Source organism: Chinchilla lanigera, unplaced genomic scaffold (genome assembly GCF_000276665.1).
Source record: "Chinchilla lanigera isolate Chin_1 unplaced genomic scaffold, ChiLan1.0 scaffold00073, whole genome shotgun sequence".
NCBI lineage: Eukaryota > Metazoa > Chordata > Mammalia > Rodentia > Chinchillidae > Chinchilla > Chinchilla lanigera.
The window spans coordinates 7,755,528-7,779,035 of record NW_004955474.1 but is presented as its reverse complement, the minus strand read 5'-3'; the positions used below and the strand labels follow the sequence as shown (position 1 = coordinate 7,779,035).

Below are 23,508 nucleotides of genomic sequence, written 5' to 3'. Positions count from 1 at the left end.
AATAAAACAACCACTCTTGATTAATTAATTTACTTTTAAGTGTATTTATTTTGCTAAAAAAGTTCTAATAACTTTTTAGGAAGATTAAAAGTGTTAGAATACAGCTCTCACACAGAAATCATGCAAAATTGTAATACATTATGACAAGGTAGTCTACTGGACTATAAATAAGAAGGGAAAATGTAATAGCTAATTGAGTGATTGGTGCTCATAAGGTCAACACATGAAGCATCAACCAGATTTAATATCCTGAAATAGATTTTATGGGCCATGCTCCTCCTCTAAAGGTCACTGGAAGCGCTTAATATCTTTTTATTAAAAATAAAGTAGGAATGGTGCAATGTCCTTTTCACATCTTATTTGAGTAAGTTGAATAGACAAATTTTACTTCCATTTTATAAAATTGTGTTACTCATATTTGCCAGTTCATATTTTATATTTAATATATGTTTTTATCCAATTTTGTATTTAAAATATATCTCTTATCCCTGAAGAATTATAGACTTATAAACTTGAGGATTCAAATGAACTCTGATAATAGGCAAGAGTCATTAAGTAAGTGAAAATATACATATAATTTTGTAGCAGTCTACTGTTCAAGACAGAAGATAAAAGCAAGAATTAGTGTTCTTAACTCTTCTCAGAGAAGCACTTTTTGTGAATTATGGTATAATGAAAAGAGCATGCATACACTTCCTCTTCAGAGAGCTCTGTATTCAAATTTAGACTGCTATTTAATAAGTTCACTGTGCTTTCATTTAAAACCCATGTTATAGCTTTGTCAGGACTTTGAAATGAGATAATATGTATAATCTATCTTTACAGTCTATAACAGTTAGGCATTCCAATTTCTTTTTCCTACTTTTAAAAATTATTTAAGTATGAAATAAATGCCTTCTTGTAGGGGCTGTGGATTTAGCTCACCGGCAAAGCACCTGCCGGGCAAGCGCAAGGTCGTGAGTTCGGTTCCTGGTACCGGAGAAAAACCAAAAAACCAAAAAAAAAAAAAAAAAAAAAAATGCCTTCTTGTATAGTATTTAGACAGTCAAAAATTCAGAGTCACACTTCCCTTGCTAGTGGTAATCATTTATAACAATTTGTTGTATATTTTTCTAGGCTTTTGAAAGTACTTTTTATCTGTGTTTGGACATACATCTGCAAATGTTACCTATATGGTTGCTATTGCTTAGTTTTGCAATATATAGAAACATGCTGTGCATGTCTTATTCTGTGAGATTACATTTTTCAAGGTTTTCATGATATTGCAGGTAGATCTAACTCATTCCTTTAATCTTTTCAAGGTACTTCATTAAATAGAAGTGTCATAATTTACTCATTCAGTCCCCTACTGAGGACATTCCTTCTTTAGTGTTTTAAATATCTGAGCATGATAGATCTGACCACAAAAGAAATCGTTTGAATTTTGTTTCTGTGTTTTTTTATCACATCAGTACTGGTGATCTTAAAGATGCTTGAAGTACTAAGTCACATAGAGGGTATTCAACATTTACTATAAGTGGTAACATTTATCCCTTGTAAAATAATGAATATTTCAGCTGGTCTGATCATGGAAATCTTTTTTTTTTTTTTAATTTTATTTTAAAGAGAAAGACACCCAAAATTTCAAAACAAGATAATTGGAGAGTAACAATGGTTAATACTTGGAGTATTACCATCACTAGTAGTGTAACTATCTTGTATTTTGTTTTTTTTACCTTTTCCCTTCCTTCCTTTCCCTTTTCTCCCACACTAGTTACTAGTTTTATTTTTATGGTATAAAATGTTGAACAGAACAATTCATTTATCCAAAGACATAAGCAGAGAATATCCCAAGTTATGGGATTCAGATGGACCATTTCCTCTTGAAGTCAAAACCTTAACTTTTGAAAGCTGTTAAAAGCTCTAGAACTAATAATATAGCATTTAAGCTACTATATTTTCTCACAGATATAATAATTTTAGACAGGATTTCAAGCCTAACACAGGCATGTGATATTTACAGGTAGCTTGAATAATAGTCAGAGCTTTATGTGAAGATGCATTAATATCTGCAAAAAGTTCATTTCCTGAGGTAATATACATTGATTAAATTTTTTATGTAGTAATAAATACTTGATATTGACAGTTGAAGTTAATAGCTAAACATATTTTCATATTTCTTTGGGTCTTGGGTTCTAACAGAAAAATATACAAAATTTGTGTATGTGGAATCATAGCCCAAGGAAGGAATTAATCTACAGTATTCATTTGTGTTTTCGAAATGATTTTAAAAATCCATGAATTGAGTGAGCTGAAATTTACTAGTTTTAATAGTTTAGATTCTTCTCCTCAGCTAATAGTAAGCAGCTAATTTAACAGATATGGGACATATTAAGAGTTGGGATTTTTCAGAGGCAGGGATTTTCTGAAAAATCCCAACTCTTAATATGTCCCATATCTGTTGAGTTAGTCTCTGAAAGCCTGAGGAGTTCAATTTTTGAAGACTGAAGCATAGGACAAGGGTTAAGAAACTATACAAAGCCTTCAACTGGGATAGGGACAATGAAAAACTAAGCACATTCCAAAGATCTTATATTGGACTGAATTAATTAGGCCTATAATTTTAGGGAATGATGTGTTCCCTGTGCTCATATATGCAGTAGGTATACAAAGAAGGTAAGCAGGGCATAGATGGAATAGGAGTGCAAAAGCAAAGGAAACAGAGCCTTAAACATGAATGTGCAAAATGCAGTATTATATGCAAAGCACAGGAGTGGCTAGCAATATATTATTAAAATGTTAATTTTTGAGCTGCTAAGCTAAGAAGTGTACCCAAAAGATAGCAATTAGTATGTGTCCTTTGTACCACCTGTACAATATATCGTCAAATTTAATTACTTCATTAACGTCAGATGATTTCATTTTAAAATTTCCCTTTTTTCGTCCATTTATACAAACTAGAAGACTCTTGCTATTGACAGAGCAAGTTAGCCTAAATTGAATCTCTAATGCTGACATTTAGGAGAGTCTCAAGAAATACTCACTAAACTGGGTGATCCACACGATTACGAGGAGGTTCTTTTGAATTCCCACAATCTTCTGTATTCATACAGTGCGCAGTAAATCGCTTTATGACAGCTCTTGTTTATCACAATAATTTGATTTTTCAATATTTAATTAATGCATCATCACTCATACTCCATTGGAAGGTGATCAGTAACAGAGATATCTTGTGTGGGTGATGGCGGCAGAGTCTAGTAGGAAAGAAGCTAACAAAAATTTACTTCAGGAAACTTGATGACTAGTTTATAAACTAATTTTCACAAGCTACCTAATTGCTGCAGCTGCCCGCTGTATCCTCTGATTTAATGACAAAATCCTATCCCTCATCAAGATTTCCATGATCATTGGAAATAACCCAAATGCCCATCAACTGAGGAATGATAAAACAGATGTGGTGTTTTTATACAATGGACTACTACTCAGCCATAAAGAAGGATAAACTCGAGACTTTCATAGGTTACTGGATGCAACTTGAGATCATGCTCTTTAGTGAAATAAACCAGATTCACATGTGTAAACATCATATGGTCTCCCTAGTGTGAGAAGCTGAAAGAATAAATAAGATCCAAAATGTACAATAGATGTTGTGAAATAGGAAGAAACTGTTAAAAAGGAAACTGGGATAAGGGAAAGCAGAAAAGAAGGAAGGAAAAGCAAAACAAAACAAAACAAAACAAAACAAAACAATATATATATATGCACACAAAATAGTTATACTACTAATTTCTCTTAGTTCATTGAAAAGATGGGTTTGTGCAAATATCATTTGGAGAATTTTTTATACCCATGTCTTGTATTCTGATTAACTACTTTAAAGATAACACTACTCAATGTATTCGCTATTGTTAGTCTATTGTTTTATGAAATTTTGTTTTACTTTTTTCATAAAATAAATATTTTTAAGAATTATAGATTTTTAAAAATTACTACATTATTTTAATGTAATACAAGTAGATATTAATAAAGCAAACATTAAAAAGCAGTTTTGTGAAAAATAAAACAAAATTTCATAGTAGAGAACAACAACAGTTAATACTCTGTATCATAATTTTAAAAGAATGACCAAAAATGTAGAGTACAAGTGCTAGACCAAATATACTGAAACGAGTAGTACAAATGAAACAAATTAGCATACATTTTAAAATATTTTTGAAACAATGGAATAGTTAAAAATTATTGCATTACTTTAAAAGCAGTTTATAAAAAAATTTCTAAGATATTAAATACCTAAGTCAATTTTCTTTTTACATAAAAAATCTTAGTAGAAAATTGATGTGACTATGTATAACCTGGGGGCTGTAAAAAAACATTGAAAACAGACTGGATACTTACAACTAACTGGGAAAAGATAAATCTATATTTAGTGTTGTATTATATGTTCCAAGGTGGGCATAGTGGCACATGCCTGAAATCCCTGCAGTTTCTGAGGTTGAAGCATGAGGAACATAAGTAGAAGCACAGCCTGGGCAATTTAGTGTCTAGTGAGATTAAAAATTAAGTTTCAAAATTTTTAAAAAGGGCCAGGGATGTAGTTCAGTGTGAAAGCCCTGGGTTCAGTCGCCAGTTCTGCCAGACTAATTATTTATGTATGGCAGCTGTGGTATACTTAGGACAGCTCAGGGAAAGTACTTGTAGTGGAAATGTTAGATCAATAATAAACAATATATAACAAGGTCTTAGAAACTGATAGCAAACAACTTGACAATAACATAAATTGCAACAGGTTATATACAATTGATTCACAGAAGAGCAAATCTAAATGATGAATTTGTAAAAATTCTGAAACTCACAAATAAATAGTATGGGGAAAAAAAAGAAGTAACAGTTTTTATGGGAGTGATGTGGATTGACCCCAGGGCCACACTCATGGTTAGCACACACTACCACGGATCTGCACCTCTGTACCTTGATAAATTGAGAATGGAACAGTTACATGTGTAGAAGGAATAAGCATTGTTCTAGGTTTTTGGAAAATGCAGTTTGCCCTTATTTTATAAAACTTTTACATATTTATTTCATTACTGCTCCTGGGAGTTTAGACTGGGGTAGCCAAACTTACAGAAGAATAAATAATATTTTAATCTTTCACAACCATGTGATTTTTGTCATAACTATTCAATTATATGGGACATTACTGATTGCAAAGTTGGAGAAGCTGTAACATACTTACTATGATTTGTGTCTGGATGTCCCCTCAAAGCCTTATGTACTCATGGGGGCAGGCTTCTAGAGTTTATGATTGATTCATGGTCCAATGTTGGAATTATGGATGTGATAACTAATAACTTTATTTTACCTTGTAATGTTTGGATATAGACAGAATTCAAATGGAAAACACACAGAAATGAAAAATTTATATTTAAAAATTTATTTCAATTTTGACTTTAATCATATATTAGCATTTTCCATTACAAATTTCATTTCAAAATCAGACTCTGAATGCGTGTCAGTACCATCTTTCCCTTTCCCCAAGGCAAATTATAGGTTTACTTTTGTACTGTGTTGTCAGACTATCTGGTATGCATTACCTGAATCCAAAGGTAGATTAGTAGTGACCTTGCAACATTGGTGATTTCTGAGTGCTTTTAACAGAAAGAGAGACAGTACTTAGTTTGATGGTTGAAGGTTCAGGTGACTTTCGGAAGCAGTTGAAAAAGTGCACTAGTCAAGCGAACAATTTTCTCTACCCATTTTGTGGCAAATTATGATGATTGTGGTGTATTCTGTAGCTTTTGAGGAGCATGCTCTGCTAATGCCTTAGTGAAGTTTTGTGGCTGAGAAGTAGAAATGATCTCTGCTTATATTCCAGATAACAACAGAAGAGTATTACCTACCTAGGAGAAAGTAGAGACTTAAGAATTTTAGTGTAAAACCTAGGACAGTAGTTGTGGAGTGCATGGCTTTAAAACATGAGTTTTACTTTTTTTTCCTGAAGTTTTTGGGGCATGATCATTGAACTGAAAATTGCCTGGAGAAATACCAGCATAAGGGGGTAAGGTTTGGATATAAAGGCACATAGTTAGATATATTTCTCACGAGTGGGAAATTATTGAAGTAGGGCTATCACATGAGCATTAGGTATATTTGAGTTGTTAGGACTAATGTACACATCAGAGAATTGGATCAAGTGCTGGTGTGAAACTGAACACTCATCTCTATCTGTTATGAAGGGTCCATTCCTCTTTTTCCTTCCCTTAACAAAAGTTTTACCAGTAGTGAAATATGGTAGTTTACATTTAAAAATGAAAATTATATTGGTACGTAGTTCTTTTGTTCAGAACTTTTCTTTGTTCATCTGGGTGAAAATGACTGAATTTGATGGATTTTCATTTTTCTTTTAGACTCAGTGTATGAACCTCTTAAAAGCATTCATCTTCCAAAACCTGATAATGAAACCGTGTGGGATAAATTGGATAATTATTACAGAATTGGTAAGCAAAACTTGAAGTAAACATGGTAGCTATGATTAGTATTCACTATGCCCTAGCTGTATTGTGTACATTATGTGAATGATTTTCTATTGTTTTGATTTGGGGATAGTTTCAATGCTTAGGTTGCTGTGTGTTACAGTTATACATATATACCAGGACTACAGACAGAAGCCAGCAGGTCATATCTGGCCCTTGAATAGCTTTACAACCATCACCATTATCTTACTAGGTTTCAAAACTTGAGGATATTTCTTGAATAAAAAAGAAATGTTTCATGTATCAACTTGCTCAGCTGCCTATACATTATTTCTGGTTTATCCTGAACCATTTGTATCCATTTCTAATTCACTGAGATACAGAAGGTAATCTTGGGTTAATATTTTTAATATCAAGTCTTAATTTTTGATTGTTTTTCTGGATTAACCTGGCAAATTTTTTTTCAATGGTAATAAACAACTTTGAAATATGTATGTGTGGGATGCTTCCTTATTCTTCAGACCATACTTTGGAATGTCTATTTTTTTCCATGTTGTTTCTTGTAGTATTTATTGTCCTGTAATATCAATAGGCAATTAATGTCCTATAATGGCAAAAAACATTTTTTCTCTTCAAAAGTGTGGATTGTTTTTGTCTATTTTGACCTCATTCTAAACTTTATTTTAACTTATTTTTGATCAAGATGGTACATGCATTTTTTTTTTTTTTTTTTTTGTACCGGGAATTGAACTCAGGACCTTGCACTTGCCAGGCAGGTGCTTGTGCAGCTGAGCTATATCCCCGGCCTGGTACATGCATTCTTAAGTCACTCTTTCTATCTTCTTTGTAGCAATAACTATCTAAAGAGATCTAGTTATAGTTTTAAAAGAAATGTTAATTATTTGCTTTGGACTGTAAGGACCAAAGTAAATTTTACTCTGCAAAAAATAATAAATATACCGGTATTCTGGAAAAAATGTTAACGATAAGATCAGTTTAGACTGAGAAAGAAAAGGAAATTTTAATTCCTTAGTCTCCATGAAGGAGTGTTTTAGACTTTTGAAAAACGAATATGTATCAATTTAGATTAGATTAATGTATTTTAGAACAAGCATTAGTTATCCATTTATTTAGACAGTTATGTTAGGTTTCTATTGCTACACAAAATACTCATGAAAAACAGTTTAAAAGAAGAAAGCTTTATTTTGGCTACCAGTTACAAAGCTTTTAGTTCATGGTCAACCAGCTCCTTCGCTTTAGGCCTGTGATGAGGCACAAACCTCTCCTGGCTGAAAGGTGTGGCAGAGGAAAGGTACGTACTTGGTGGTGGCCAGGAAGCAAAGAGAGGAGAAGGGACTGGGGACAAGAAAACCCTTCCAGATTACAGCCCCAGTGACCACTTCCTGCGGTTAAGCCCCACCTCTAACGCCCATTCAGCTCAGTGACCCCAAGTCCAAAGACCCCACCATGGAACACGTGAGCCTTGTGGGGTAATGTTTGCCCCAAACAAGAAGAAGTATAAAATTACTTTTAGGAAATGTCATTTTAGTGTGTTTTAGTGTATCACAAAGGTTATTTGCTAATGTGTTCATTCTATCTAGAGACTGAATTCAGTTTTAAAAATGTTAAAGCATGTCCCTAACCTGTACAATATAATAAGTAAAATGAACATACTTTTGCCTGTTTTATGATATATCCTCATCTTCTTAAATTTGTTTGAGTTAGCTGTATAATTTAGCAAATGTAGGATACTCTTATAATTTGTTTTGAGTTTCCATGCTGAACTGGTTATTTTAAAAAATATTATGTTCAGTTTTTTTGGTTGATGTATTTTTCTCTGTGCCTGATGTTTTCTTAATAATATTTATATCATGTGTTCTCATTAACCTGGATATGCTAAAGGCTTTAAATTCTAATTAACTAAGTCCTTTTCTGAAAAATAAAAACATCCTTTTATTTCCACTTAGGCCTGAACAACATAATGTGGCTAAACATTTTTAAATGTTTTGTAGTATAGCAAGTTTAGAAGCAACAGAATTGTTGAGAAATGGAATGACATTATCAAAGATGTGTAAGATACTCAGTCAAGGGAAATGGCTAGCTGTACGATTCATTCTTTTTCTTATGTTCCACTATAGTCAAGTCCACGTTGCTGTTGTATCAGAGTCCAACCACTGGTCTCTTTCCAACTAAAACATGTGGTGGTGATCAGAAGGCCAAGATTCAGGACAGTCTGTACTGCGCTGCTGGGGCCTGGGCTTTGGCTCTAGCATACAGGTGAGCTGATGAGGGATTGTCTAGAAATTCGAGGACTAGGTAACAGACTTTTGTGGGAGCAGGACAAATTAAGCAGCTATGCTTCCACCTTGATTGCTGTGTGACCCTTGGCTGCTCATGTCGCCTTTTAGGCCTTTAAACACTTTGATTTTGTAAGGGTTACACAAGACCAGTTCTGATATTTTATGATTTTATGACTAATATTTTTCATCTCTCGTTTTGTCAAACAGTATTAGTCTCTGGCAGAATGAACTACCTGCCCGTTGTCATTGAGTGATTTGTTTTGATCATAGAAGCAATTAATGGTAATTGGATTTTGCACATGAGAAAATTGCAGTTAATAAATTTGTTCAACTGTCTCTGATGGTGCACACCTGTAATCGCAGCACTTGGGAGGCTGATGCAGGAGGATTGCTGTGAGTTTGAGGCCAGCCTGGGTTCCATAGTGAGTTCAAGGCGAGTCTCTACTACATAGCAAGACCCTGTCTCAAAAAATTAAGTAAATAAATAAATTTATTTAAATTGCACAACTAGTCAGTGGTGGCTTCAGGACCCCTGTTTTCTTCTTTCTGGTTTAGTATTTTTAGCACTGTGCTTTATTGAGCCATCAGTTGTTAAATCTGGTTGCAAGTCAAATAATTATTTTAGGAAGTAAAAAAAAAATTCATAATACAAAATCTCTCCTTTATTTTATTGGATATAGAAAGCATCAGTCCTGAGCCTTGATCTTTGAAATACATTTTAATCATAAGTTAAGATTATTTCCGGGTATTATTTTTTTGAGATTGACCTTTGTATTTATGATTTGAAAATTTTATCTTCTAAGTGAACATGGTTCCTCTGTTATAAATCATTGAAATGTTAGATTTTTAAAACAAAATCAAGTATTGTGTGGTAACTGTCAATGTAATTATTTCCTTACCTATTCTTTATAAGTACAATTTGACTCTATTAAGTGTGTGGCTGCTGGTGGTCTAATGGGTACAAGAAACATTGCTACTAGCACCTTAACTAAGTCCTTAATCCAGAAATAACACATAATGGTGTTAAGTGCCCTGTGACAAGAAACAAGGATAAATTCACATCAGCAATGCTAATTTTTTACCAAAATGTCTAACATAAGTCCACACGAATGAATAATCAGCCATAGCTGGATTGTTGGTTCTCATAGGACAAATTACTCAAACTCTTAAAAAATATAGATATATTAAGCAGGATTTTCCAGAAAAAAACAGAACGAATAGAAGATACATATATGGAGAGAGAGAGAGAGAGAGAGAGAGAGAGAGAGAGAGAGAGAGAGAGAGAGATTTATTAGATTGGCTTACATGATCAGAGGCTAGACAGTTCCACAGTGGCCATGGACAAGCTGGTGCTCCAGGGAAACAAGTAGTTGCTCAGTCCAAGAAGCTGGAATCTTCAGAACAAGAGGGAGCAGTGATGCAGCCCTCGCCCAAGGCTGAAGATCTGTAAAGTCCCTAGAGAGTTGCTATTGTGAGTTCACATTAAAAGTCTGAAGGAGCTAGAGTTTGATGTTCATCAGGAGCAGCAAAAAACATCTGCTCAAGAAGAATCAAGCTAGTGCGCTCACATGTGCTTCCCCTTCTGCTTTTTGTCCCATCTGGGCCCCATCCCATTGGACCATGATGTTCATGTTCAGGGTGGGTCTTTCTCAGTTCACTAACCCAGGGGCCCACTTTCTCTTGGAAATACCCTCGCAAACACACCTGGAAGTATGCTTTACCAATTTCCTAGGCATTTCTCAATCCGTTCAAGTTGACAGCCAATATTAACGATCAGAGGAAGTGTCATAGAGATTAGGGAATACGTGCTTGTAGTTAGTATGAGCATAGCTAGGTTGAGAATAAAGAAATACAACAGCCAAATGTAATACATGATTCTTGATTTGATCACACTTTTAAAAAATACAGTAAAGTACATTTTGGGGATAATTTGATAAATTTAAGTCTAGATTATATATTAGATATATAGTATCAGCTTTAAATTTCTTGGTTGTAATAATTATATTAGCATTATATAGGAGAATGTTTTTTGTTTTTACAAGTATTTCTGGTATGTAGGGTGAAGGGTCATGATGTTTGTTGCTTATTTTAAAATAGTGAAGGAAAAATTATAGTTTGATATATATTGTATAAGCAAATGTTAACTGCTGAGTCTAAAAGATTTATTCATTGTAGCATCCTTTTAATTTCTTGGCACATGTGAAGATTTTTGAAATAAAACATGGGAAATTTTTTAAATAATAAAAGAGTATTGGTAGCATATGCACAAAAATCAGCATTGACCTTTTCTTAGAAGATTTCAACTATCTGATAGAGAACTGAAAGTTCTTACATTGCTGGGTGTGTTGTCTATATAAAATTTGTCCCTCGTAAAACACTTGTGTCTGATACTGGGGAAAAGGGGGATATCGTACAGAACAAATTCATGTTAGTTTTTCTATAGTGCCTTCAGAAAAAGGAGAAATAATTGGCCAATGAATGACAAAAATACTTTTTTCTGATATTCACCATACTGTATTTTTTTTCTTCTTTTTTTTTGTTTTGGTATTGGTAATCAAAATCGGGATCTTGCACTTGCCAGGCAGGTGTGCTGTGCCACTGAGCTGTGTCCCCGGCCCCACCATTCTGTATTAATGTGATCATTCTTCTCAGTAGTTACATGTGAGATGAGAGTTGTGGTTAATTATAATACACTGTACTTTTTTTATTTTAAAGAGAAAAGTACAAAAATTAACAAAAACAGTGACAAAAACAAAACAACACAAAAACAATAAAAATGATACAGAATTTCAAACAAGGTGATAGGAAATTAACAGTGGTTGTTGTATTACATATTGTTATCTTCAAAGTGGTTACTCAGATAAGATGTCAGCATGTCAGATTTTGTACTTTTTTAAGGGGACATGTGATACTTTTTATCAGGTAAGAGTGATTGCCAGATATTTTAGTTAAGATTAAATGAAACAATGAATAAGTCATTTTTATTTTTTAGTAGTGGGTAATTCTCATCCACCTTTTAAAAATCACTGATTTATAATAAAAAAATCGACTTTTACATAGAAAGAATACCTTATCCTAATTTAATAGTTATATTGTAGCTGTTTTTTATTTCTAAAAACAAGTGATGTAAAATATGGTCAATTGATTTTTACAGCAATACCTGAGAATATAAAACTTTTGCCAGAATATGACACATGTCATAATGGATGTGTATTTAGTTGAGGATATCCTTGACTGTGACTATTGCCTGCTCTTACTATACCAAACCCATGACAGAGCAAAGGAGGCATGTGCCACCTTAACTTGTGCGTCTTTAAATCCAAACCACTGAATAGCCTAAAGGAATAGGAATTTTAAATTGCTTCTGTTTTATAACAGTGGATTAAGAAATTGGTTGGTAGATTTTTATATATATACATATATATGTATATATATGTATATATATATACACACATATATATAAAAGTTCCAGCCAAATCATTTTGAAAAATATTGTATGCCATTTTAAAAGGAATTGGCTTACTTACTTAAAATAAGGAAAAAAATCTACATAAGTTCCATCACAGGATTTTTTAAAAATTGCAGCATTTCAACATCTGCTGGGAAAATGGAGTTTCACTGTGACAGAATTAGTAGACGTCACCAGAACACAGGATTAGTCAGATAGTTAAATACTTAATTATCGAAAGCTCTGCTTCCTTTTCAAATGCATTTCCAATTTGTTTCATGAGTTATCTCTCTCACCCAGGCGCATTGATGATGACAAGGGAAGGACCCATGAGCTGGAGCACTCGGCTATAAAATGTATGAGAGGAATTCTCTACTGCTATATGCGTCAGGCCGATAAGGTAAAACACTGTGGTGTGGACTGGCATTCTCACATCATTCTGGAGGATTAATTTAACTAGGATTGCAATAGCACCTTCTAAAGTGGAATGTACTTTGAAAAAGTAAAGCCACATCCTAGGGCAGTCTAAATAGGTTAAAACACCCTCTGCCTTCCCAACCCAGGGTTTTGGAATCCTGAGGTTGAAAGAATACCTTTAGTGAGAGATCATTGAGATTATTATTTAGACTTGAATTTGTGTTTTGCATCTAGTATTTGCTTGATAAAAATCTAGTCTTTGGGGAACCTCACAAATGTCCCTAATTCTAACCAGTGTTATATTACTTAAACCCTTGTTGGAATTACTTTTGGACATGTGAGTTGCTCAAACTAACATGAACTTAAAAATACTTCACTCATTTACATCAAAGAGGCAAGGAATTATATGCTTTTAGAAAACTGAATTTTACAAGTTTATATGGAAATTAAACTAATATACATGGTGTATGTTTTAAAGTGTAAACTTTGTATTAGTGTCATATGCTAGTCCTTCTACTTACCTATCTCTCTATGTCCTCAAGTCCTAATATAGTAAATGTCCAAATATGTAAATCAGTGTGTCATAAGTTCTGAAGACCATTGCCCAATTTGATGATTCCCTTAGAGGACCCACATGACTTAACAGATAGTCATCTGTATGGTTTATTACAGCAAAAGGAGACAAAGTGTAATGATCAAAGTAGAAAACTATCTTGAGTATAATCTGGAGGAAACATGGTGCCAGGAGCCAACTGGAGTCACACAGATGCATTTAGTTTCTCCAGCAACTTATTGCAACAACACATGTAAAATGTTATCTACCAAGGAAGCTCTTAGAGGCTCAAGGTTTTTATTGGTGACTGGTTATGTTGGTACTCTCTGCCCAGCACTTACAGAAATTCTAGTCTCACAGAAGGAAACTAAGTGTTTAGCATAAATCACACTGTGTAAACTGTAGGCATAGAGAGTCACTCCTATGACAGAACCCTCCCCAAATCGGAGTTCCGTCATGCTAGCCAAGGAGAACTCTTACAAGCAGTCTTTTTTAGAGTTGGTAGTCATTATCATAGGATGTTAACTCTTTTCTGGACCATCAGCAGCAACTAATACACTAGTTTCTACTCTCTTACTAGCTGTGTAACGTAAATTATTTAACTTCCACATACTTGTTTTTTTGTTTGTAAAATAAAGTAAATTATTTAACTTCCACATACTTGTTTTTTTGTTTGTAAAATAAAGTAGTACTAGTAATATCACCCCCCAACATGGTCTTGTAAGGATAACAAAATACTGTAATGTAAAACATGAGGTGCTCGTACCAGATGAACATAGAGCAAATATATGTTGTTCTGATATTTGTTATTTTCCCTCTCCTTTTTACATCATGTACTTCAGGTATGTTTTCAACTTCTGCTGTTTAGCAGAAATGCATACCATTAACATTCAGGCAGTGTGATCACTTAATATTTTATATGTCATCAATGATGAATATATTGTTTTAATTTATGCTTTAAAAGAATTTTAAATGTTACAGAAAATCTTTCTAAGACTATATTTGATGTCAAAACTTAAAAAAATTATATATACATATATATATATATATTTTTTTGTCACCAGAATAAGCAAACAGGAGGATGTTAGTTGGCAGAAAAAGTAAATTTATTTACTTACAATGCAGATACAGAACAAACCTGTTAAGATTCCTGCTGAGATGTGACTTTGCAGATCATGATTGCAGGGGTTTTCAGGATGCATGAAATCAAGTAGCAGGTGATAGACTGGCGTGCTGGAATTAAGCTCTTATGGCATATATTGGTGTGGCTGTGATTAACCTTCTCTCCTTTTATACAACACAAGATGTGGCTGTGATTAAACCTACTTTTTTCTAAGTGAGAAATTATTATTTCCTGTGTATTATTTCATGAATGTTTAATAACTTTATGAATTCAACTTCTCTCTTTATGAAACATTTCATCTGTTTGCTAAACAAGCTGACAGACTTAAATTAGAATTATCTGTTAGAAGAAAGGCAATGATGTTATAGCTTAAGGTGTTTTCCTTGTGGCATGGTTAGCTAGGCAGTAATGACCTTTTCTAAATATTGTTCACTTTTATTAACCAGTCATCACAATTGTGTTTTCTTTTAAATAGAGCTTGAGAGTTAAGCTACTTGAAATCACTCATTTATAAAGGATTGACATTTCTTTCTTTATGTAGTTATGAGTTTGTAGACCACGTGGTACAAAAAAATAGCATTATATTGAGTACATACCACAAATGCTGCATTTATTCTGATGCATAAAATATGCTTTACAAATTTTACACTTTTTCTGCTGTTGGGATCTTTCTTGCTTCCCATAACCGTTTAGAATAGGAAAGGAGACTCACACTGTGATCCACTGTGAGTGTGGATGTCTCCCTCCGGTCGATCCCCACGCCAGCTCAGTACCTCAGTCACACCTCCTGCTGGTGCTCACTTTTCTTTCAGCCTTCTCCAATACTTTATGATCTGTAGCCATCGAAAATAGGAACATATTTTAAAAATACTAAATATTTATATTTGGGCCTTTTTTAAAAACTCAAATGAAAGACTTTTGTACTGTTTATTTGCTGTATGATTTTGAGCTTTCATCTCCTTTACTTTTGATTTTTCATTACAAAACATACTTCCTCACTTTTCTGAAAGCATTAACTAAAAGAGATATTTTACATTTATTAAGAAAGTGAGTTGGGTAGCCATGGTGGCATGTTCCTATAATCCTCATACTGGAGCTATATGGCAAGGTCAGGGCCAGTGTGGACTACATAGTAAGTCCATCTCAAAAGCACCCCAAAAAAGAAAGAAAATGAAAAAGTAGGATTGCTCTTGATTTATAGACTGTAGCACAATCTCTTTCTTTGTTTTATTATCTTGGCTGTCTTGACATTTGTTTTAATGCCTGCATATTAATGTCAGGTATGTTTTGCCCCTTAATGTTCATATATGTATTCTTTGGTGTAATATTCTTTAAGGAAAGCATTCAGTCAGTTGATTCAATCTGTAGTTGGTATTATGGAGGGCAGAGATTTGCTTAGCAATAGACTATGAATCTCACTAGGCCCAGTGATCAACTTCAAAAATGTGTTTAAAATTCTGCTAAGTAGTACCTAATTAATGAGAAATCATTGAAGTTTTATAAAATTTATTCTACCAGAATTCCCTTATGAGATGATCATGTTCCTTTAAGTGTGTATCCCAAGGGTATAAATTAAGAATGGGTGACTAAATACTTACTTTTTCTAAATAATAAGTTGTTTATTTGTAATGGTAAAAGTTTTTAGGAAACGTCTGAGTAAAGTAAAAGTTGATTGATTTTAGTGCAGAAAATTTTGCTTTAATCATTATCTTTATCTTTACTTCCCAGATGCTAGATATCATATAAAATACTAATTAATGTCCTCTTGTATCTTGACTGCTTTCAAGAGTACTTTTTGTTTATAATTGACTTACAACATGCCCCATTAATCTTCAAAGCATGTAGTGTTTAGATCTTGTTTTTCTTCCCTGAAATTTTAAATTACTTCTTTTAACAACTTTAAAATTCAAAGCATAGTTATATAACTCCCCCATTTGATGATCTTTAGTCATTTAGCATTTGCTTTCCCTTTGACACAGTGATTGAATATACACTCTCCTGCTGGTTCTTGCATGTCTTGAAGACAAATGACAAGCACCACCTTGTCAGCTGCAGCAGTGACTTTACTAAACTGATAAAGCCTTATCCTGTTAAATCCCCATCAAGTGGGAGAATGTATTTGGTCTCAGTTTAGCCATATTTTTTGTATAGAAGCCCAGAACAGTGTTCAGGTTTTGAAAAAATAAATGTGGTGGTAGGAAAGGAGTGACTATGATGATTTCTGTTTGTGCATTTTCAGGATATTGCTAATGGTTTTGGGTATTGTGGTGCGTTAGCCACTTTCTCTAAGTGTACCTAGAATCTCTTGGTCAGTGTATAGAGAGTATACATCCCTAACCAAACCCTCATCTTCTCAGTCCTGATCACTTACTGATAGGTCCTGACTTTGTTGATGTGTTACTATAGTCATAGGGAGATCTCTTATTTGTTTGTGCATACCCTTTGAGGAAGATAAATATGTGCCAGCCCTCTAACAGTTCTGTCCAGTAGAACTTGTTGTGATGATAGAAATGTTCTTTTTTATTGTGTTAAGCAGTACAATAAGCATTAGTCTCATGTGGCTGTTGAATACTTGAAATATGGCTGGTGTGACAGAAGAACTGAATTTAGTTTTAATTAAATAAGTCATAGTTAGCTATTGACTGCCATTTTGAATAGTGTAAGCTTCTAGAGTCATACAGTATAGTGACAGTATGAAGGAGAACTGTTTCTGTGTTCTTAACGCTTCTGATAACATATGTATAGATATTCCATGACCAAAAAAAATGTGTTCTGTGTTTGTGTTTGGAAATACCAGTTGGGTGTTATACAATTTAATTCAGTTTTACTAGTCACTACCTGGAGTTAGCGTAGATCCCACAGGTGAAAAGCTCAGTCCTACAAGACTGCCTCCTTCCTTAGAAACCCAATGCAGATCACTTGGGAAATTTTCCCAGGTTACCCACACAGCTATCTGATTTGGCTACAAATGAAGGGGTCCCATGATTCTTCTCACATTTATTAATTTGTTACAACACCTCACAGAACTCAAGAAAGCACGTTACTATTACCAGTTAATTATAAAGGATGTACTAATAATGGATACAAATGAATAGCTAGATATAGTATATAGTGTAAGGTCCTAAAGGATCTCCAGTTCAGGGGCTTCTCTCCCTGTGGATTTTGGAATATGCTGCCCTCCTCGCATGTGTTGTGTTTACTGACCAGGAAGCTTGCCAAACCCCATATTTGGGGAGTTTCTGCAAGTTCTGTTATGTAGGCATGATTGATGAAGTCATTGGTCCTTGGTGAATAACTCCAACTCCAGTGCATCTCTCCCCTTCTGTGAGGTGAAGGGGATGGGTTGAGGTGATATGAAGTTCAAATAGGTTGAAAGGTTAACACTAATTAGCAACTAGTTCCATGGCCAGCCAGCACTCCGTCCTGAAGCTATCAACAAGTACTTCCTTAGCTTCTCATTAGCATACTCTCAGGTGTGCTGGGCCTGGAAATCAAATATAAGATTTAAGTAACACTAGTAACTCACTAGCTAAAGATTTACTATGCACTACAGAAGATGCTCCTTCCACATCTATCACTTGGGAAATTCCTAAGGTTTTAGGCTCCTCAGATATTGGGGAAGAAAACCAAGTATATTTTACAATACCACAAGGAGGTACAGATAGTTAAAAAGTATAGGAGAGAAGTAAACTGAGAGAGAATTACCCTGATATGGAAGTACAGAGAATGAATTTCTGTTGGAGTTTAGAAAGGAGTTTATAAGAGAAGCATTTCTCAGATTGTGTTTTAAGGAGGAGAAAATTTTTGAAAGATGGCGATGAGAATATGGTTCTATATGGTTCTTAGCCAAGTAACAAGGCAGGATCACAATTGCTTAGGTTTTGTTATCATTTAAAGCTCTTTAAAGAAGATCATTGCTTTTATGTATAGCTATATATCTTTCTGGGTTTTTCATTCTAATTTATCTTACACATCCAGGGATTAACATACTACTTGGGACATGGTTAGCATCAGCAAATATTTCCCAAATAGATTTGAACAGGCCCATAAAAATGGATGAATAGATATTTCTATCCTTGGGGTTTATTTGTTGGACCATAGTATTTATACTTAGTATTTTAAAATGATTATGATAGGTGCAGTAGCACATGCCAATGGTCTCAGTTCTTAGGGTGGCTGTGATGGAAGGATTCTTGAGTTCAAGACCAACCTGGGCAACACAGTGAGATTCCATCTCAAAAAATAAATAAATTTTATGTCTGTCTAGTGAAGAGGTGGCTAATGTCCTTTTACAATTAGTACCTTCATAATGAGAGCATGTGTCTTGGTATGTGTCTCTCATTGCTGAGACAAAATACCCAACACCCAAAATTAAGGAAGGAAAGGTTTATTTAGGTCATAGTTTGTGGATGTTTCAGTCCATACTTGGCTAGCCCCGAGGCAAAGTGGCACATGGCAGAGGGCAACAGTTCCTGGTGGCAGAAAACAGCAAAAGCAAAAAGAGCAAAAAGGGAAGAGCAGGAGGGAGCAAGCCTGCTTTCTCTCCCTTACATTGTATGCAGGCTACCCACCATAGGGTGGGTGTAGCACTCACACCCATAATCCCAGCAATGGACCGTGAATCAATCATAAACTCTAGAAGCATGCCCCAGGACTGCATGAGGCTTTGGGGGAGCATCTAGACACAAACTGTATCAGCATATGTAGAAAAGGAAATGAAAATATGTTAACAGGAACGTATATTGAAATTTGTGATCCTTACAGAAAGAAATCGCATTTAAAATTTGAACACTTACTGCATTAAAATATGGCCTGCCTGAAGTACATTTTATGATGAGTGTCATGTAAGCATTTTCAAATAACAATATAAGGAAGTATGATCACCAGAATCTTGTCTCACAAAGTAAATCAGCCTTTTACTCTAAAATAAAATAAATGTAAAACATTGCAAAAGCTACTGCTGATTTGTGCTTGTGAAGTATCAATTGATAGTCATGTTAATTCTGTTTTAGTTAGCTGTTCTGAGTTTTGTATTGCTTGTTTTCAACGGTGAAATTTCTGCATTGTTCAGTTCTCTGCCTCATACACCTGATCTTTACTCATTAAAAAGTTGCATAAAAAATAACTTGTAATCTTTAGCTAGCGAATTAGTAGTGTTATTTAAATCTTATATTTGATTTCCAGGTCCAGCAGTTTAAGCAGGATCCACGCCCAACAACGTGTCTTCACTCTGTTTTCAATGTGCATACTGGAGATGAGTTGCTGTCTTACGAGGAATATGGTCATCTTCAGGTAAAAAAGAGAGGACTGCAGATTTTTTCATCTCTGTATGCTATCTCATAGAATATTTGAGTCTGTTTAATTTTTTTGAAGTAGATTTCATACATTGTTTTACATTGTTTTAAATGGAAGTATAAAATGAGCTCTAGGGCTGGGGATGTCGCTCAGTGGCACAAGCGCCTACCTGGCAAGCACAAGGTCCTGAGTTCGATTCCCCATACCAAAACAAAATAAATAAATAAATAAATAAACTGAGCCCTGAAGTGAATAAGAAATTGAAATACTAATTATTAGGACTGAAGGAATTACTGTGATTGACCATTAAATCTGAGTTCTTGGGCAACAGGATGTATTATGATATTATTCCTGTCTAGAAGAAGGAAGCCTTTGGTAACAAAAATATTTATTTGGTATCAGATTTAGAAGAATTTCAACACCTAGGAAGTAAAAGATAATTAACAGTGGAAAAAGACCATATCATGAAGGCTAAAGTCACGCCATTGAAATGCCAAAAGGCATTTCTGAAGTCCATAAATTTTGTCTCATTAAATTTTATATCTATGATAAGAATATAATGTAGAATTTTATGTTTTATTTTCATTTACCACCCTCACATCTGTATATTGCTTTTAACTGAAAATCCAGTGGCTTGTTTCCAAGGCACACATGTATATGCTATTTATCATTAATGGGTTTTTTCCTGCGTATGATTTGATTCTGCTGCATTTGGATTAGAGTGGTTATTATTCATACATTATGTACTAAAATTAGAGTTTTACCTTTTTTATTATCCCTTTTCTCTAGACATTTGAATTGTCTTGCTTTAGTATGTTTCCTCCAAACATAGAAAGTACAGTGTCCCCATTTCTGTGCACCAGAAAGTCTTGCACCTTATTGTAAATAGTTCCTTACAGAATTAGTGTTATATGAATATGTAGCTACTCGACCTTAACCCAGTAACTGTAACATAATTAGATTTTTTGTTTCTTTTGCATTGACAAATAAATTTACTATCTGAAGTGGGGTTTTCAGAAGGTAACGGCTCATTTATTTTTTAAATAATGATTCTGTTAAATTTATTGACCAAAAATTGTTCACACTAGATTATTCAATTTAAAGTGTAAATGACTGAATATTAATTCGACTTATTTTAAAAATAAACATTAAAAAGTTTAGAAGGGCTTACATCAAAGGATAATTTCTCAATAGTAGGATTAAGGTTTATTTTCTTCTTTCTTTTTACACACATTTTCTAATTCTTTGGTGAATGTGTACTATATGTATAGTTTAAACATTTTAAAATTGTATTTTAATTGACATTAATTCTACACATTAGTGAGGTGCAGTGTGACATTTTGATACATATGTATAAAGACTGTAAATCAAATCAGTATAATTGGCATGTCTAGCACCTTGTTGTCTATTACTTATAGTTGTCCGCTGTAGTTATCCTACTGTGAAAATCTACTACTGTGCTTTATTTTTTTTTTTTTTTTTTTTTTGTTTTTTGTTTTTTCCGGTACCGGGAATCGAACTCACGACCTTGCACTTGCCAGGCAGGCGCTGTGCTAAACCCCCAGCCCCTACTACTGTGCTTTAGAACATTTGAAGCTGTTCTTTCTATCCAGGTATACCCTGGTCTGTGTTAACCTTCCTTTCTCTACATTCCTCTCCCCCATATTCCAATACATTTTCCAGGCTCTGGTAATCACTATTTCATTCTATACTTCAAGATCAACTTTTTAGTTTCCATGTATGAATAAGGACACGTAGTATTTGTCTTGCTATGCCTGATTTATTTCACTTAACATAGGATTCTCCAGTTTCATCCATGTTACTGTAAATTACATAATTTCATTTTTTTCGTGGCTACATAATATTGCATTGTATATATTTTCTTTACTCATTTATCCATTGATAGACTCCTTAGGTTGATTCAACATCTTGGCTGTTGGGAATAGTGATGTAATAAATATTAGTACAGATGTCCCTGATGATTAGTGATGTTGAGCATTTTTTCATCTGCTTCTTCGGCATTTGTATACTTTCTTTTGAGTATTTAGATCACTCACCTATTTTAAATTGCATTATTTGTTTTGTGCTGTTGAGTTGAATTCTTTATATATTTTAGAAATTTTCAAGTATTTTGTCCCATTCTGTAGGTTTTCTCTTCTCGCTGTTGGTTCTTTTGCTATACAGAAGTGTTTTAGTTTTATGTAATGTTATTTGTAATTTTTTACATTTGAGGCCTGTGCTTTTAAGGTCATATCCAAAAACTCTTTGCCTATACCAGTATACTGAAGTAATTCCCCATATTTTCTTTCAGTAATTTTCAACTTTTTGTCTTTTAATCTCTACATTTAAGCATTTGATCTATTTTGATTTGATTTAGTATATGATGAGAAAATAATGGGTCTGATTTCTTTCTTTGCATATAAATATCCACTTTTTCTGGCATCATTTATTGAAGAAACTTGATTTTTTTTTAAAATTTATTTTCATAAGTACATGTTTGCAGTACACAGTGATTACATTCATTGTGTGGAGTCGCTACATAACACCTTTTAATTCTTTTTATATCTACCTTTTTTCTCTTTCCTCCCCTCTTGCTCCATCTGTTGGTCCCCTTCTTATTTACAAAAAAAATTATCCCTGTTTCCTATTACCTGTCTTTATTTAGCTGTTTAACCTAGTTAGACTTTGTTTACATTTCTCATGTAAGAAACTATGTGATATTTAAGCTTATTATCTCATTTCACTAACATTATCTCAAGGTGCACCCATTTTCTTTTTCTTTTCTTTTAAAGATTATTTTTATTTATTTTTTAATCAGATTTTGGTTACATTGGTACATTTTAGGAATACGTAATAGTCACATTCATTATAGAGAATTTGTACCTGTACAGGATATAACTTGTTTTTTTCTCATTATCCTACCCTCCCTTCAACCCTTCCACCCTTCCGCATTTATAAAAACTTTGTTTCCATGTTTTACTTTTCTATTTTTCTCACACCAGAGAAAAAATGCAGTATTTAAACATGTGTGTCTGATTTATATCACTTAAGAATATGGTCTCAAGGTGCATCCATTTTCCTAGCAATGTCTCAAGGGTATCCTTCTTTATGGTAGAGTAATACTCTATTATTAAAAAAAAAACAAAACCTCATCTTCTTTATCCATTCACCAGCTGATGGGCACTTGGATTGTTTCCAAGTTGACTATTACAAAGTATACTGCTGTCAACATAGGTGTGCATATATCGCTGTGGTAGGATTTTTAAAATTTTTTTGGGCAGATACCCAGGAGGGGAATGGCTGAGTCAAATGGACTCTTGAGTCCCAGTTTTTTGAGGAATCTCCACACTGGTAACCTAATTGTGACACTGGTTACCACAGTGGTTGCACCAGTCTACATTCCCACCAACAGTGCAGAAGCATTCCTTTTTTTCCATAGCCCCATCAACATTTGTTATTGGTTGATTTCTTGATGAGAGCCATTCTTTCTGGAATGAGATGGAATTTCAGCATTAAATGACTAGTGATGTTAAACATTTTTTAATATATTCATTTGCTGTCTGTGCTTCATCTGAGAAGTGTGTATTCATCTCAGATGCCTAGTTTTGATCTGGGTCTTTAAATTTGGGGGCTCTGATTGTTTTGAGTTCTTTATATGTTCTGCATAGTAATCCTTTGTCTGGGGAAGAGCTAGCAAACATTTTTTCCCACTGTGTGCATTGTCTTTTCACTCTGCTTGTGGTTTCTCTTGCTATGCAGAAGCTTCCTAATAAGGTGAGGTCCCAGTTGTTGATTTGTTGTGAGAGTTCCTCTGCAATTGGAGTTTTATTCATAAAATGTGTACAACAATGTCTTCAAGAGTTTTACCTACTCTGTCTTCCAGCAGTTTAATGTTTCTGTTTTAGTATTTAAATCTTTGATCC

General features: G+C 33.9%; 1 protein-coding gene across 5 annotated transcripts in view; it reads left to right on the top strand.

Annotated features, from left to right (window-relative positions):
- Nucleotides 1–23,508, top strand: part of Phkb (phosphorylase kinase, beta) — a 201,427-nt gene that overhangs the window by 22,048 nt on the left and 155,871 nt on the right. For all 5 annotated transcript variants that reach the window (XM_013502735.1, XM_005401408.2, XM_005401407.2 and 2 more), the window contains 4 exons: nucleotides 6,384–6,473; nucleotides 8,588–8,726; nucleotides 12,498–12,597; nucleotides 19,475–19,582. In XM_013502735.1, the coding sequence (XP_013358189.1) occupies nucleotides 6,384–6,473; nucleotides 8,588–8,726; nucleotides 12,498–12,597; nucleotides 19,475–19,582 (437 nt within the window). The remainder of the gene's footprint in view (nucleotides 1–6,383; nucleotides 6,474–8,587; nucleotides 8,727–12,497; nucleotides 12,598–19,474; nucleotides 19,583–23,508) is intronic.